Genomic DNA, 14,569 nt, shown 5'->3' with positions numbered 1-14,569 from the left:
GATCCTCGTGCGATGGAAATCCTTCCTCCAGGTTCCGGAGCACCCCACTATTGCTGGAAATTCCTAACAAGATATCCTTTAGCCGTCCTGACTTGTCATACTCCCACACAGTGAAGCAGCACACGGGGGCAATGCACTCCCCTCGCCGCCATCTTCCTTGAAAAACAAAATCTTTAATTACCTGCTTTATTCATCTGTTTATTTATTGTCTGTCTTCCCAACCAGAATGAAAGTTCTATGTCTTAGTCATTGATGAATACCTAGTGCCAAATTCATTGCCTCCTTAACTATTTGCTGGAAGAAAATTATGAATGAGTGAATAAATATATCAATACATCTTTCCTCCAAGATAGTGAGGTGAGCGATGTCAAATTCTGAGGGTGACGTGATTATTTTAAAGAAAAAACAACAGAGAACGATAGAATAGATGATTTAGCATGTGATGTGGTCAAATTGGCCAATATCGACCTTCTGGATGGCAGTAATGATGAGGCAGCTGGTTTACAAAGGGTTTGATCCAGACGTGGCCTCTTCAGGTAATGGCTGGACACCTAACTTCTAGGGTGGTGTTAGTTAGCTTTCCATGATTATAACAAAATACCTGAGAAAAGTCAACTTAAGAAAAGAAAAACGTATTTTGGCTGACAGTTTTGGAGGTTTCATGTCCATGGTCATTTGGCCCTATTGCTTTTGGGTCTGTGGAAAGGCAGTACATGATGGCAGGAGCACATGGTGGAGGAAGATATTCACTTCATAATGGCTGACAAACCAGAGAGGAAGAAGGGGTTGGGTCCCAATATCCCTTTCAAGGGCACATCCCTAATGACTTAACTTCTTCCCACTCGGTTTCACCTCTTAAGGGTTCCACCAACCACCAATAGCACCAAACTGAGGACCAAGCATTTAACACATGGGCATTTGGGGGACATTCCAGACCCAAACTCTAGCACAGTGCATTCATTGTTAAATCTGACAGGAGAGAGATAATTAGTCTTATACATGTTCAAAGACCTAAGATGCCAAAGCAGCCAATTGGTGCTTTTCCAATACTGTCATGTAAGGCTTCATTCATGGTCCCCATTTGATCATATCTTGATTCCTTCAACCCACTACATTAACGAGAATCCTTTGGTTAGTGATAACTGGAGTGGGCAAGCGCCATCTTGGAGAAAACACCAACTGGAGAGAAAATCTTGAACCGTGTGATTTTGTAAAATGACAACTAAACTCGGCACAATAGCCACACTGGCTTGCAACTATTTTTTGTATTCTTTGGACCATGCAGCTCTCAGATCACATTTTGTTCCCAGACTGTTGAAAATCAAGTAAGAGCCAGTGAGCTCATTTCAGTTTTTCCTCTTCATCTCTGACTGCTGCAAGTGAAAATCGGCTCTCATCATCAGAAATTATTGTAAAACTAAATTATTGCTTGTCCAAATCTGCAGTGTTTTCATCTGATACTTAATACCTCCCTGAGGATAATGAGACTGGTTGATAAGCACTGCAGTTTACCAGAAAGACTGCAGAAACTGGGAAAGCCAGTCAGAGTTAGGAAGAGAGGAGCAAGATGCAGGGTGGGTGCAGCCAACTTAAACGGAGGTGAACTGATCTCACAAGAGACTGTGTTCTCTAAACCCAATGTGGCTGTTTGGGTACTCAACCTCTTTGAGATAATTAGGTGCTTAAAAATGAAACCATCACTCCACTTTTGGAACTGTGAGGACTGCTTTATTTTGCTTTGAACCTCAGGTTCAAATTTCCTCACCCTCCCTTCCATCTGAAGCTATGGGAGTAGGGTGAGAAAATACAGATGGAGAAAGTATAATATCCAGAAAGGGAGTGCTTCCATCAGCCCCATTTATCACATGACATTTTGGGGGAATGTCAGTCTAGTTAAAAGGATTCGTTAGTCATAACTTATCCTTATTCCATGTTGGCAAGCCCATCACAAATCTTAGTAGATGGAAACCTACTCTAGACAATGATTATTTGATAGGGGATGATAATTTAAACCATCCCTTGCAAGGAGAAGAGGAACATCAATGAACTTAAAAGAGTGTGGGAAGACTTGTAAGAAATGAAATATTTCTTGAAAGTCAGGGTTTCTAAATCTAAGTACTGAGAAAGGCTTATGTGCAAAGAAGATACTTCTTTTAAAAGTAGAATAGAGGACCAGGGATGTAACTCAGTGGTAGAGTGTTTGCCTAGCATACACAAGGCCCAGTACTGCAGATAAATAAGAGATGCTACCAGAGTTGTGTTTGTTCAATTGTTCTCCATTGTTTGGAGAGACAGGGGTTTACATCTCTTTGCAGACTTGTTGAAAATGATGAAGTTCCTCATAAAAGGGATGTCAGATTTTCCATACAGGGATTTAGGAAGACCTTCCCTGGTTTATGATTGTGTATTTCATAATACTTAGGGAAGAACACTATAGTTGGGAAAAAGGAATTGGTCAGTAATGAGTAGGGGGAAAATATTCAATTCACAAACTCACTGTTACATGTGCAATATACATATGTGGGTACTGTCTCCATTGGATTCACCCTTGGTACACAGCAGCTATTCAATAGAGAGTTGCTGGAAGAATAAATGAAAGTTCATTTGCTGGCCAAGACAAAGGCAGAAGTATCCTCTATGTGCTTCTATCTTCTCTCACCAAGAAAGTGATCCATGTGAGGAAAAGAGTATGACCCTGGGCCAACCAAGGATATTTGGTTGCAAATTCTTGAGCTTTGCTGTCTGAGAAGTTTTAGGATATACTTCAGCTCCAAGAAGGAATTTTCACCTGTATCTCTGCACTCCCTTCAGAAGAAACTTGTGCTGGCACCTCTTGTGTTGTGAGACTCTCATGGGAACACTTCTGTGGGGAACTGTTTCTTTCCCATGACTCCAGTTATTCAGAAAATTACAGGGTTCCCCTGCCTGGCTCTCACATTAGTCTAGAGAGAGAAGCTAGGCTGCTCTATGGAAATACTTTTGGTTGCAGAAGTTCAGGACACCTGTTTATAAACAGTAACAGGTGAGAAAGCACTCAAGATTTCAACAGGCAGAGGGAGAAGCCAGCCTTGGAGCACATCCTACAAGCTGTTCAAATACTTAAACCATGAGAAATAATAGCCTGCTTAATCCTATAATCTTCTCTATCATCATCTTTTCCCAGTGCTCCAAGCTGTGGTGTTTAACTTCTAACCAGCTGATGTGTGATGCTAATCAGTACCTTAATTGTGTTGACTTCTCGGTTCATCATGATTAGTGTCTCACTAGGTTCTTGGCACATCCAGATGGTATTTTTTTCTCCTGCCTTAATGTTTACTGATAGTAGCTAGTCACCAGAGTTTGAAAACAAAAAATATAATACAGAGAACCAGGCAATGTTTGAGAAGCAACACATCCCCACAGAGATTGTGGAGAGAGAGAAGACGAAAAAGAGGTTCCAAAGAATGGACAACGTGACTTGATCTGCGACTGAGTAAAGTTCAACTTCTGCTGAGCAAGGATGCTTGTATTTATTATTCATTTCACATCTGAGTGATGACAACCTTCTTGGCTCTATGTAAAAATCACAGGACGACGTGCTTTTACACATCTGCCATGATTTTTACAAACTTCTGACTAATTACTCAACTGCTGCTGAAGCACCAGTGCTTGTGTTCAGTGTGGCATCTGCCCAATTTGGCTGTGGCAGTATTGTTATTCAGTTACTCTCAAACATGGGTGTAAATGAGGTCAAACCTGCTAGTTTCAGCACACTGGCGTGAGGTAGATAATGGGAAACGATTGCTCTTTTGGATGACACATTATTTAAATTAGAACCTACTGATATCTGAACATACTTTGGGAGAAATGACCAAACTGCTAACATTCTTTGTGAAATCCTTGAATCCTATAAGGGTAATTATAAAAGATTGAGTTGTTTACCTAGTTTGAAAATGCAAGACACATTGAGACCAGAAGCAACACACAGTCAATACTGTTTCATGATTACTATGGACATATAACATTGATTTCCTTTACCTATGACTCAACCTCGTCTTCCTTCTGCAGCAGGGCTCCTTAAAATGACCATTAGCTTTGTTATACATTGATCTACATGATACTCTTATTGAGGTGCTTAAAGCTAGGAAAGAACCAGTTTTCATCAACCAGGAATCAGACACTTAGGGTAGAATGATGAGTGGCTGGAACATGGTTTTATCATAGGAGCAGAGTTTCCAGTTGGATCCACAATACTGGTTGGAAAAAGACATCTTTGTTTTCTATTATGATTGGATCTGAACTCTTAACCCTGGAATATTTTCTTCCAGATACTTCTTATCTTTATCCCAGGCTTTGCCCTTTCACCCTTACCAGGAATTGAGAGAAATAGATGCACATTTGGCCACAAGTGGCCATCTTCACTGAATGCCTTCATTTTAGAGCCAAGGACTGCAAACTAGGACCCTCCAGTCACATCTTGATTTTCACCAGTATTTATAAGGAAGGTTTTATTGAAATACAGCCACTTTCATTTGTTTATATATTGACTACTGCTGCCTTTATATACTCACAGCAGAACTGAATAGGTGCAACTGAGACCCGATGTTCTACAAAGCCCAAAGTGTTTGCTATCTGGGCCCTTTCCAGAGAAAACGTTTGCTGATCCCCAGTCTGGATTTTTTAAAAATCAAGAAAATGATCCTTAACTAAGAAATATTTTCTGCATTTGTTAGAATCCTCCAAATAACTTTAATATTTAACATACGATTGTCAAGGAAGTATATTGAAAATGGTACACTGATTTCTTTTCCATGTTTGGGGGAAAGTTGCAGTAAATAAAATGGGAGTTAAGAGCCATTGCCAAACCATCGGCCAGCTCCCTCACAAAGCCTACGAGGGGACTGAAGAGCAAGCTGGTGGAAAGACAGACTCTGTACACTCACCTCGTAGGGTTAGTTTCAGACAGAGCACCATCAAATAATCCAAAATTTTCCTAGTTAGAATCTCTGTAGGCTGCCTCTTGAACATATCTTGTTAAATTTGAGTTGGTCACCAATGGCCAATGATGTGGTCAGTCTTACTTATGTTATGAATCCTCCACAAACCTCCATAAGGACAGGGGGTTTGGATGTGCTTTTGGATAGCTGGACATGTGCAGATTCCTGGAGAGTGGTGTGCCCTGAGAGGACAGGGAAGCTCTGTACCCCTTCTCACATGCTCTGCCCTGTAGATCTCCTCCATCTGGATGGTCCTTTCCCTGTCCTTTAAGTAAAGGGTTTCCCAGCATTATATGATTATATTTGCAGCAGCAAATTAATTGAACCGGAGAGAGAGAGAGAAACCCCAATTGATAGCCACTTGGGCAGAAATGCAGGTCACAACCTAGGGCTTGTGATTATCATCTGAAGTAGGAATATGTAGGACTGAGCTCATAGCCTATGGGATCTGACTCTGTCTTCAGAAGTGAATCCTGAAGATGGTGTCAGAATGAACTAGCAGAGCATCCAGTTGGTGTCTGCTGTAGAATTTGGTACTTAGTGGAGAGAAATCCCTTCATGTACTGGTGCCCAGAAGTGAAGCATTATGTACTAAGATCGTGTCTAGGAAAAACACTTTTTTCCCTTTCTCTTAGAAGAAATATTCCCCAAAAGTGTTGATTGGAACACCACACCAAAGAGATGTTCCGGGAGCCAAGAACTCCGCACCCTCTCTTGGATACTGCATTCAGACCCTTCTATTAAAAGACCTAAAAATCATCTGTATACTTTATTCAACTTCATAAGATCATGAGTTGCCTTTTTAAAAGTAACTCTCATTAGCCTAAGATAGAAACAAAGTTCAAAGAAAAAAAAATTGGCAAATGTTCCCAGGCCCTACAATCTATTATTTTATTATAAAGGCTAGAGAGAAGATGGGATAGAAATTCTTGTTCCCTTATTAGTTTCCCCATGTTTTCAATAGACAATGTCTCTAAAAAATGCTTAATATTTTTCTGACTCTATGACCAAACCATAAAATGGAGTATCCTGATTCTAGAAGACTCCTTTTGAAAATCTCTTGAAATCTTTGCAGAGTTCTCTAAACATGACCAGGGTGCCTATCATGAATAGGAGTCAATGTTTTGAAACAAAATGGTTAATATACATGAACTAACCTCAACCTCAAGTCTTTAAATCTAACAACATTCACTATCCCAGCCTTTTGATCGAGTCGTCCCTACAGAGACTTCTTTTGGAAGCTCATTGAGTGGATGGTCTTCCTGCATCGGTATAGTCAGATCTTCACTGACCAATGACACCATTGCTTGGTGTGCTTGTCATCTGAGACTTCTCCTGATTGTGCTCCAAGTTTTGAGTTGAGTCCTTTCTCTTACTTGGTCTCATTCTTTCTAGAATGATCATTCTAGGTGCAAGATATTTTAACTTCTGTATTAATGCTTTTGCTTGGCTGAGCTAAGAAGCCTAAATCTTCTTCAGGGGTAAGAACAAGTAGCAGTGGCCAGAGAAGTTGGGTGTCCAGTTGCTTTGGTCATGGCTGGTAAATCAACAGTGATGAATTCTGGCAGAGGCCAGGGAAAATAGTCATGAACTGGGTTACCTAGGTCCCAGCTTTGGTTCAACCACTACATTAACAAATATCAAAAGCTACTTTTTTAAAAAAAAGTCATGTGTCCTTTTTTGGGCTTTATTCCCTTCATGTGTAAAATGTGAAAACTGGACAAGAGGATTGATAGCGTTCCACAAGAGTGATTCTTGACTTTGGCTCCACATTGGATTCACCTGGGGAACTTTTAAAATCCCCATTGGTCTGGCTACATCCAGAATGTCTGGTGACAAAACCTAGGCATCAGTGCTTTTGAAACTCCTCAGATTGTTCCAATTTGTACCCACTGCTCTGTAGACCTTAAAGCCTGAATTTTATACCCATATCTTTGTTCTTAAAAAAGTAACTGATAATGAGAGCTGGGTGTGGTAATACATGCCTGTAATCCCAGCAGCTCAGGAGGCTAAGGCAGGAGGATGGTGAATTCAAAGCCAGCCTCAGCAACAGCCAGGCGCCGAGCAACTCAGTGAGACCCTGCCTCTAAATAAAATACAAAATAGGGTTGGGGATGTGGCTCAGTGGTTAAGTGTTCCTGAGTTCAATCTCCAGTACAAAAAATAATAGTAACTGAGAATGTAGGAGGAATATACTTTCCAATTACTAAACATGGCAGGATACAGAAGTAAATAATTCGGAGATTACATCCTTATCTTGGGCATTAAAATCCTTTGCTTGTAAAAGTGTGAGAAATCAACCATCCTTTCCATCCAGCACTCTGGAAAAGCAGTGACCTCAGGAGCTACAGTCCTGCCTCTGATCTCCCTGGTGGAAAGTGTCATCAGTATCACTACCCATGTCCTTCATAATGTGGGTTTTCTGTTGTCTCAATGCTAAGCTCTCTATTTTCTCATTTATTTGTTTATTTTTAATTGGTGCTTTATAGATTTGCATAAAGGTGGAATTCACTGTGGTATATTTATATGTGCACATAACGTAATTTTGTCAAATTCATTCCATATTTCCTCCTCTTTCCATCCCTCCTCCCTCTCCCTCCTCTTCAATCTTCTTCTTTCTTTTTCTTTTTTTTTTTAGTTGTGGATGGACACAATACATTTATTTATTTATTTATTTATTTATTTATATGTGGTGCTGATTGAGCCCAGTGCCTCACATGCGCCAGGCAAGTGCTCTACCACTGAGTTACAACACAACCCCAGCCCTCAATCATCATCTTCTCCACTGATTTTCCCTCTATCCTTCAGATACGTTGTGTTCCCTTTACTTTGCTCTAGCTTCCACATATGAGAGAAAATATTCAACCCTGGATTTTCTGAGACTGGCTTATTTCACTTAGCCAGATATTCTCCAGTTCTATCCATTTACCAGCAAACATCATAATTTCTCCCCCCCCCCACTTTTTAAAAATTTTGTTCTTTTTAGATATACATGTATTTTGACATATTAGACATATATGGGGTATAACTTATTCTAATTAGGATCCCATTCTTGTGATTATACATGATGTGGCATTTCACTGACCATGCATTCATATATGAACATAGAAAAGGAATGTCTAACTCATTCTACTGCCTTTACTATTCCCCCTTCCCTCCCCACTTCATTCCCCTTTGTCCAATCTAATGAAATTCTATTCTTCCTTCCCCCTACTTATTGTGTGTTAGTATTGCATATCAGAGAGAACATTTGGCCTTTGGTTTTTTGGGATTGGCTTATTTCACTTAGCATGATAGTCTCCAGTTTCATCCATTTACCAGCAAATGCCATAATTTCATTCTTTGTTTTGGCTGAGTAATATTCCATTGTATGTGTGTGTGTGTGTGTGTGTGTGTATGTATATATATATATCACAATTTCTTAATCCAGTAATCTATTGGTGGGAAACTGTACTGGTCCCATATCTTGACTATTGTGAATTGCAGTGCTATAAACATTGATGTAGCTGTATCAGTATAGTTTACTGATTTTAGTTATTTTGGATAAATACAAAGGAGTGCGATAGCTGGGTCTCTTGATGCCCCATGCATCTAGAATAGTATGTCAGTCTTTTGAAATTTTTAAACCCTTAGTATCTACAAATTATTTTAATAATTAAGAGGTCCCAATACTCCATAAAAAATTTGGATCAGTAAAGCCATTTCCCTAAGGTTCACGGCTTTCAAGGAATAACTGAATCAAAAAGGACAATATTTGGTGAGTTTTGTATAATACTAAAATCAAATGCTAATAATTAGAAAACCATAGGGTAAGTTTAGAGAAAATCATTCCTTTCTCTTTGCCAAGCAAGAAGGCCAATGTTTTTGGATAACAAGCATTGGGTTATTATTGAGATGCATGTTTGGCATTGGGTACATTTCTCCCTATTGTACTTGGGTCCATTCTATTGCTGCCCTTGAGTGGACCCCACAGAGTGCTCTGTCCTCTGGAGGAAGGAAGCACTTTGCTCTTATCTTTGTATTGCCAGTGAACAGCACAGTGCCTGGAACATCACAAGTGTTCAATAAATATGTTGAGAAGTAAATGTAGGATTACATGAGATTAGTACAATGAAGTTAAGATGGAAAGAGGGTCTCTCCAAATCTGTAAATAAATTTGATATGCAAGTATTCATATTACTCTACAAGTCTTTTTAAAACATCCCCTATAATTATGTATTTTGAAAACAACTGAACTCAGTGAGACCCTAGTGACAACCTAATGTCAACCCTAATGACAACCCCCTGCCAGACATGAAGAGAATTACCTCTAACTCCTCCTCGGATAAAGACTAATAGGAAACCCAAAAGCTTGGCAGAATGAGACTCCCCTTCAAACAGAACTCAGAGAGCCTTGCCTAAGTTTAATGACTTCAGAATGTTTTACCATTTATCTTGTAAAACTGGAATCATTCTAGAACATACCACCTAACCACCAAAACACCAACCAAATCACTTAATCCATACATTTTGTCATCCTCCTCCTCCCTCTCCCTCTCCCCTTCCTTCTCCCCTCCTCCCCTCTCCTCCCCCCCCCTCCTCATTTTGTGGTACTGGGAACTGAAACCAGGAGTTTGGTACCTCTGAGCTACATCCCCAGCCCTTTAAATTTTTTTTTATTATTATTTTTAAACTTGAGAGAGGGCCTCACTAAGTTACCAAGGCTGGCCTCAAACTTAGGATCCTCCTGTCTCAGCATCCTCAGGAACTGAGATTACAGGTGTGTGCTACCACACCCAGCTATAAGTATATTATTTTCCATCCAGGGTTACCATGCATGGTTGTGCAGTTTATTTACCTCACCTTGATACTCAAAGTGTGGTCTGTGGCAGCCTCAGCATCACCTGGGAGTTTGTTAAAAATACAGAATCCCATAGTCTTCTGCAGAACTACTAAATTGGAAATTTGTATTTTAACAAGATCCCAGAAAGTTTGTATGCCTAGTAAGATTTGAAAGACACTGTACTACACAACAGATTTAGAATCAAAATTCTTTCAAATTGGGCAACGATCATTTCTGGAATATAAAACAACTATGTATAAATTGTTTAAAGGGGAAATGACAAAGGTAAGTAACAAAACACTATAAAAAATGAGCAGGTAAGTTTGGAAATAAAACCCAGAACATCTGGAACTGAAAAAAAAAATATGTGATTGATATAGAAGTAAGAAGTGTTACAAAATAAATCCAATACAAGTTCTGTTGCTTGTGGTTTCAGCTATTTCGGGCCTTATTTAAAATTTGTTAGAAAAGGAAATGTTGGATATGGGTTTTCAGTTATTTCTGAGTGAATCAAACAGAAAGTGACATCTTTCTCTAAAACATGTCAAACAGGACTAAGTGAGAAATTTCATTTTTTGAACAACTTTGGGTTCACTAAAGGCACCTTTTCTTTCATGAGCCTAGGAGATGAATATTACCTGCATGTACGTGTACACACACACATACACACACACATACCCCTGCAGAATAACAAGGTGACATCATGTTCCTCCATTTTATTGAGGAAAATCTCTTGGGATTTAGAATCCGAGCCAATATTAAGTGTCTATTCAACTGGCTCTTCTCAGATTCCCTAACATTATTTCCAAGTATTGGTCACACTAACTTGGGGTTGAGGGATGTTCCAATAGGACCTATCCCTCAGCAAACTGTGACCTACTGGCTAGTCCATCTGGGGGTGGAGGTGGGGGAGGGTTTTCATGGCTACCCTTGACTTACACAGCATCCAGCTTTGTCCCATTGAAAGCGTGTTCTTGGATTGAAGTAAAGCCATTGTTGTACAGTTTTCTACAATAAATATAGAGAGGAAAAATTAATAACTTATGGGAAGTTTGATGGACCTTTTCTGAATGTTTGGGCTTCATTTCTTCTGTGCCAGAAATGTGCATAAAGAGTTACAGTCTCACATATGCACCTCACAGAGAAACTTCACATTATGTCTTCCTTAGGACACAAGATAATATTTTCCAGTGTGAATATTGATTCTCGGACTCTGCTGCTAGTAAATAAGCTTTTTCTTAGAAGCAGATTCAGGTCAAAGAACAAAGGCTTGCAAAAGGATTTTTGTTTTAAATGTCCACATACACACAGGAAACAGAGTTTCAGGTAATCGTTAACCCAGTGTCAATAATGGAGGCCTAACTGCAGTTTCTTAAGATAAACACTTTGAAAGACATTCATCTAAACACATGGATTCTCTCTCTCTCTCTTTTTTTCCATTCAAGATGTTATTTCCCATTTGTATTTTATCTATTTACCCTCAGAGCTCACCACAGATTAAACACTTAATGGTTGTGGGCTGAATTAAATTGAACTTCATAGACAACTATAAGAAAGTATAAAGACCAACCCATTCTATGGAAATTTTAATGTTTTCACTCGTTGCCATGTTTCTACAATGGATTAATTAATACATTGATTTACAGGGGACCTGTATGCAATGTTACCACCTCCATGTCCCAGTGAAGTTACTACGACATGGAAGTGACTTGCCAAAAACAGTAGTTTAGAACTGTCAGGAATCCTGACCTTAAATACAATTCTTTCCACCCACCCTTTCTGCAAGAGAAGGAGCCCCAGTCTTAGGAACTCTGGGATGTGTGGGCGTTACTGGTGGTTGTTGGCTTGAAGAGAAGAGAGCCATGACCACAATCAGGCACAGCTGGTGGCAACTCTTAGGGACACCCCTAGGGGAACTTGGAAAATGATGGTACTCTGCCCCATGTAAACTCTGGTAATGCATTAAGAAGCCCACAGGAGACTTCACATGTGGAACTAGACCTGGCTCTGTCACTTAAGAGCCGGGTGATCCTGAGAATTTCTCAACTTGTCTCATCCTCAGTTTCTATGTCTCTAAAAATAAAATGATAATTCCCGAACAAAAGGTTGCTAAGATGATCAAATCATTCTATACGTAACACAATGAGGGACACTTTTGAGATGATCACATTAAAAGGAATACCCTAAGATTTGTATTTATCTTATATAATTGTGGGGAACTGAGAAACAATCTCATGGTTTTGTTGTTTATTTTGTTTTAAATAATTACACAGTGAGTTTAATTCCAGTTACTGGGCAAAGACTATAACACATACCTCAGGGACACGTTACGGAGACTGAGAAAGTACTAATGAATAACTTTATTTTTTTCTGAACTAGAATTCTTTTACAAAATTGTGAAAATTATGCATTTTACTTCACCAAACTTCATTGAACATTCTGGACATTAAAAATATTCTTCGTTTATATTATATTACAGAGATTAAATGAAACTTCATGAACAAGTAGACATTTTTGAAAAAGGAAAAGAGGAAGGAAGGAAGGAAGGAAGGAGGGAAGGAGGGAAGGAAGGAAGAAAGGATTGTAAATTTTGCCGTACTCTGTCCTATCAGGAATACAGGCACAGACTGTACTGTTAGATGTGCCTCTTTTCATTTTTATAGTTCTTTGAGAATGGGCTTCAAAGGAGAAAGGACTTTTGCATCAATGTAGAAATGATCATACAAAAAGGTAACGGACAACCCCTGCCATTCCCACCTCTGTATTCAGGAAATATTCAGTTCCCTGCTCAGATGTTTATAAAATGGGCCTCATGCAGGGTGGGGACAGTGAGCAGCTTTCATTTGAGAGGGCTGCTTGGGATATGAGGTTCTTAGGAAATAGTTGTCTAAAAGGGAGAGTAACAACATTCTGTAAAGAAGCTGAGAATGATAGAGTTTTAACTCGCGATGTGATGGGCCCTAAATCATACAATGGAAACCCTCACAAAGAAGGAAAGTTGTGTTGAGGTTTGGGGCTGAGCAGGACAAGAGCCCAGGTCTTCTCTGTTCTGTCAAAAGAAATCATAACTGAAGAGGAATCTTGTCTTTTCAAAAGTCTTCTTCCCTGGAGTGTGAGGAGAAGGATTAGCTGAAAGGCTCCGTTGTGCACAGATTTCCAACAGTGGAGATAGTTCATAGATCCCAAATTGATCAATTTGAATGGTTTGGAAAAAAGCCCCTTAGAAAGTTGTGAGGAGGCTTGGATAAGTTTTTATGGGGAGCATTTGAATCTGATTTGTATTTGACAGAGCACTAGAGACCGTAGCATGAGCAGAAACAGGGAGATTGGGTGACAATTTGGGCAAAAACTCCACACCAGGCCTGAACATGGGCAGTGGCATTGAAAATAGAAGGGATCTGCAGAGGTGGTCTCAGCTCTACTTTCTGGCTAATACAAAGAGAATTAACTTATCTTTTATACCTCTATTAGATCTTCTCCTTTTAGAGCCATTCTGTGACTATCCCAGATTAAGCATCTGATTTTGAACAGCTACAGAGCAGAATCCATTCAAGCTCTGGTCAAAGAAGGATGTATAGCATCACCTACGGGAGCTTAATAAGTTTGCCACTACTGAGTAAGAGTGTGACTACAGAGCTTATCACCACTCTCATACTCAGTGACCTAGGGAAAGTCACTTAAATTTGCTCTACAGCAAATTCAAATCTGTCAAATAGGGATACTTGAATACAGAATACGATGCCACTGCAGGCTTAATCTAGTCCACTATCTCTTTCTGGAAATAAAATTTTAGTGGAACACAGGCAGAGTTGAGGCCATGTAATCTGTAAAGCCTAATTGATCCTTCCCAGAAAAAAGAAAGAAAGAAAAAAAACCAAACAAAGAAAACCAACCACTGCTATAAGGAAATACTCTTGTTTTATTTTCTAAACTTGTTTGGAAATAATAATCTACAGTGTACCATGGCACAAGGCAATATGCTTATTTAATTACATGAAACTCTTTGTAGAATATAAACATTACAGGGTATTATGGCTCTGGGTGGTCTATAAAATTATGACAGTGGCCCAGAACAATATTCAATTGTTGGCAAGAGTGAAACTGGCAATACTCACAGTGTTAAGGTTTCATTGCACAGTCCCTGAAATGCATTTACAGGGATTGAAGTCATGTAAGGGTTGTCCATAATTTCACTGAAAGAGAGGGACAAGAACACTTGAAAAAAAAAATGCTTTCTTCCTGGAAATGGACTTTTGTTATACATATGCAGATTAAATAAGCTCACAGCTTAGTCTTATTTACTGTTTTTTTTTTTTAAATTTAGATGTTGATGGGTCTTTATTTTATTTATTTATATGTGGTGCTGAGAATCAAACACAGTGCCTCATACATGCTAGGCAAGTGCTCTACCACTAAGCCACAACCCAAACGCCTACTGTTAAGTTTTATTGACCCTTTTCAACCACTGGTGGCTCAGAGATCAGGTGGTTAAGAGCTGTCTGAGAAGGACATGAATTCAGAACCTTGGGTGTGTAGTGAGCAAGCAAGCTTTGGTAAGAGCTGAGGTCCCCAATTTACTTATCTCAAAGGAAGCAAATGGATTTCACAAACCTCTCCTGAACTTGCAGCATTTGTCCAGAGCCACTAGAATTTTCCATGGGAGAAAGGAATCCATGGATTTTGTTTCATGACTATTGCTAAAATGTCCTCTTACTTGAAAAGCTCTGCCAGGCAGATATTCTGGAAAAACTTTCTACACTTGTCTAGTTTC

The 14,569-nt window shown here is 39.4% G+C and overlaps 1 protein-coding gene across 4 annotated transcripts in view; it reads right to left on the bottom strand.

Moving 5' to 3' along the window:
• The window catches only part of Tshr (thyroid stimulating hormone receptor), a 146,001-nt gene that overhangs the window by 33,176 nt on the left and 98,256 nt on the right, over positions 1–14,569 (bottom strand). For all 4 annotated transcript variants that reach the window (XM_048799121.1, XM_048799120.1, XM_048799119.1 and 1 more), the window contains 2 exons: positions 13,914–13,991; positions 10,738–10,806 (listed from right to left, as the gene is read on the bottom strand). In XM_048799121.1, the coding sequence (XP_048655078.1) occupies positions 10,738–10,806; positions 13,914–13,991 (147 nt within the window). The remainder of the gene's footprint in view (positions 1–10,737; positions 10,807–13,913; positions 13,992–14,569) is intronic.

The sequence above is a fragment of the Marmota marmota genome, unplaced genomic scaffold (assembly GCF_001458135.2).
Source record: "Marmota marmota marmota unplaced genomic scaffold, marMar, whole genome shotgun sequence".
In the NCBI taxonomy this organism is placed as follows: domain Eukaryota; kingdom Metazoa; phylum Chordata; class Mammalia; order Rodentia; family Sciuridae; genus Marmota; species Marmota marmota.
Note: the sequence above shows the minus strand (reverse complement) of the source record. Positions and strands in the feature narration are given on the sequence as shown.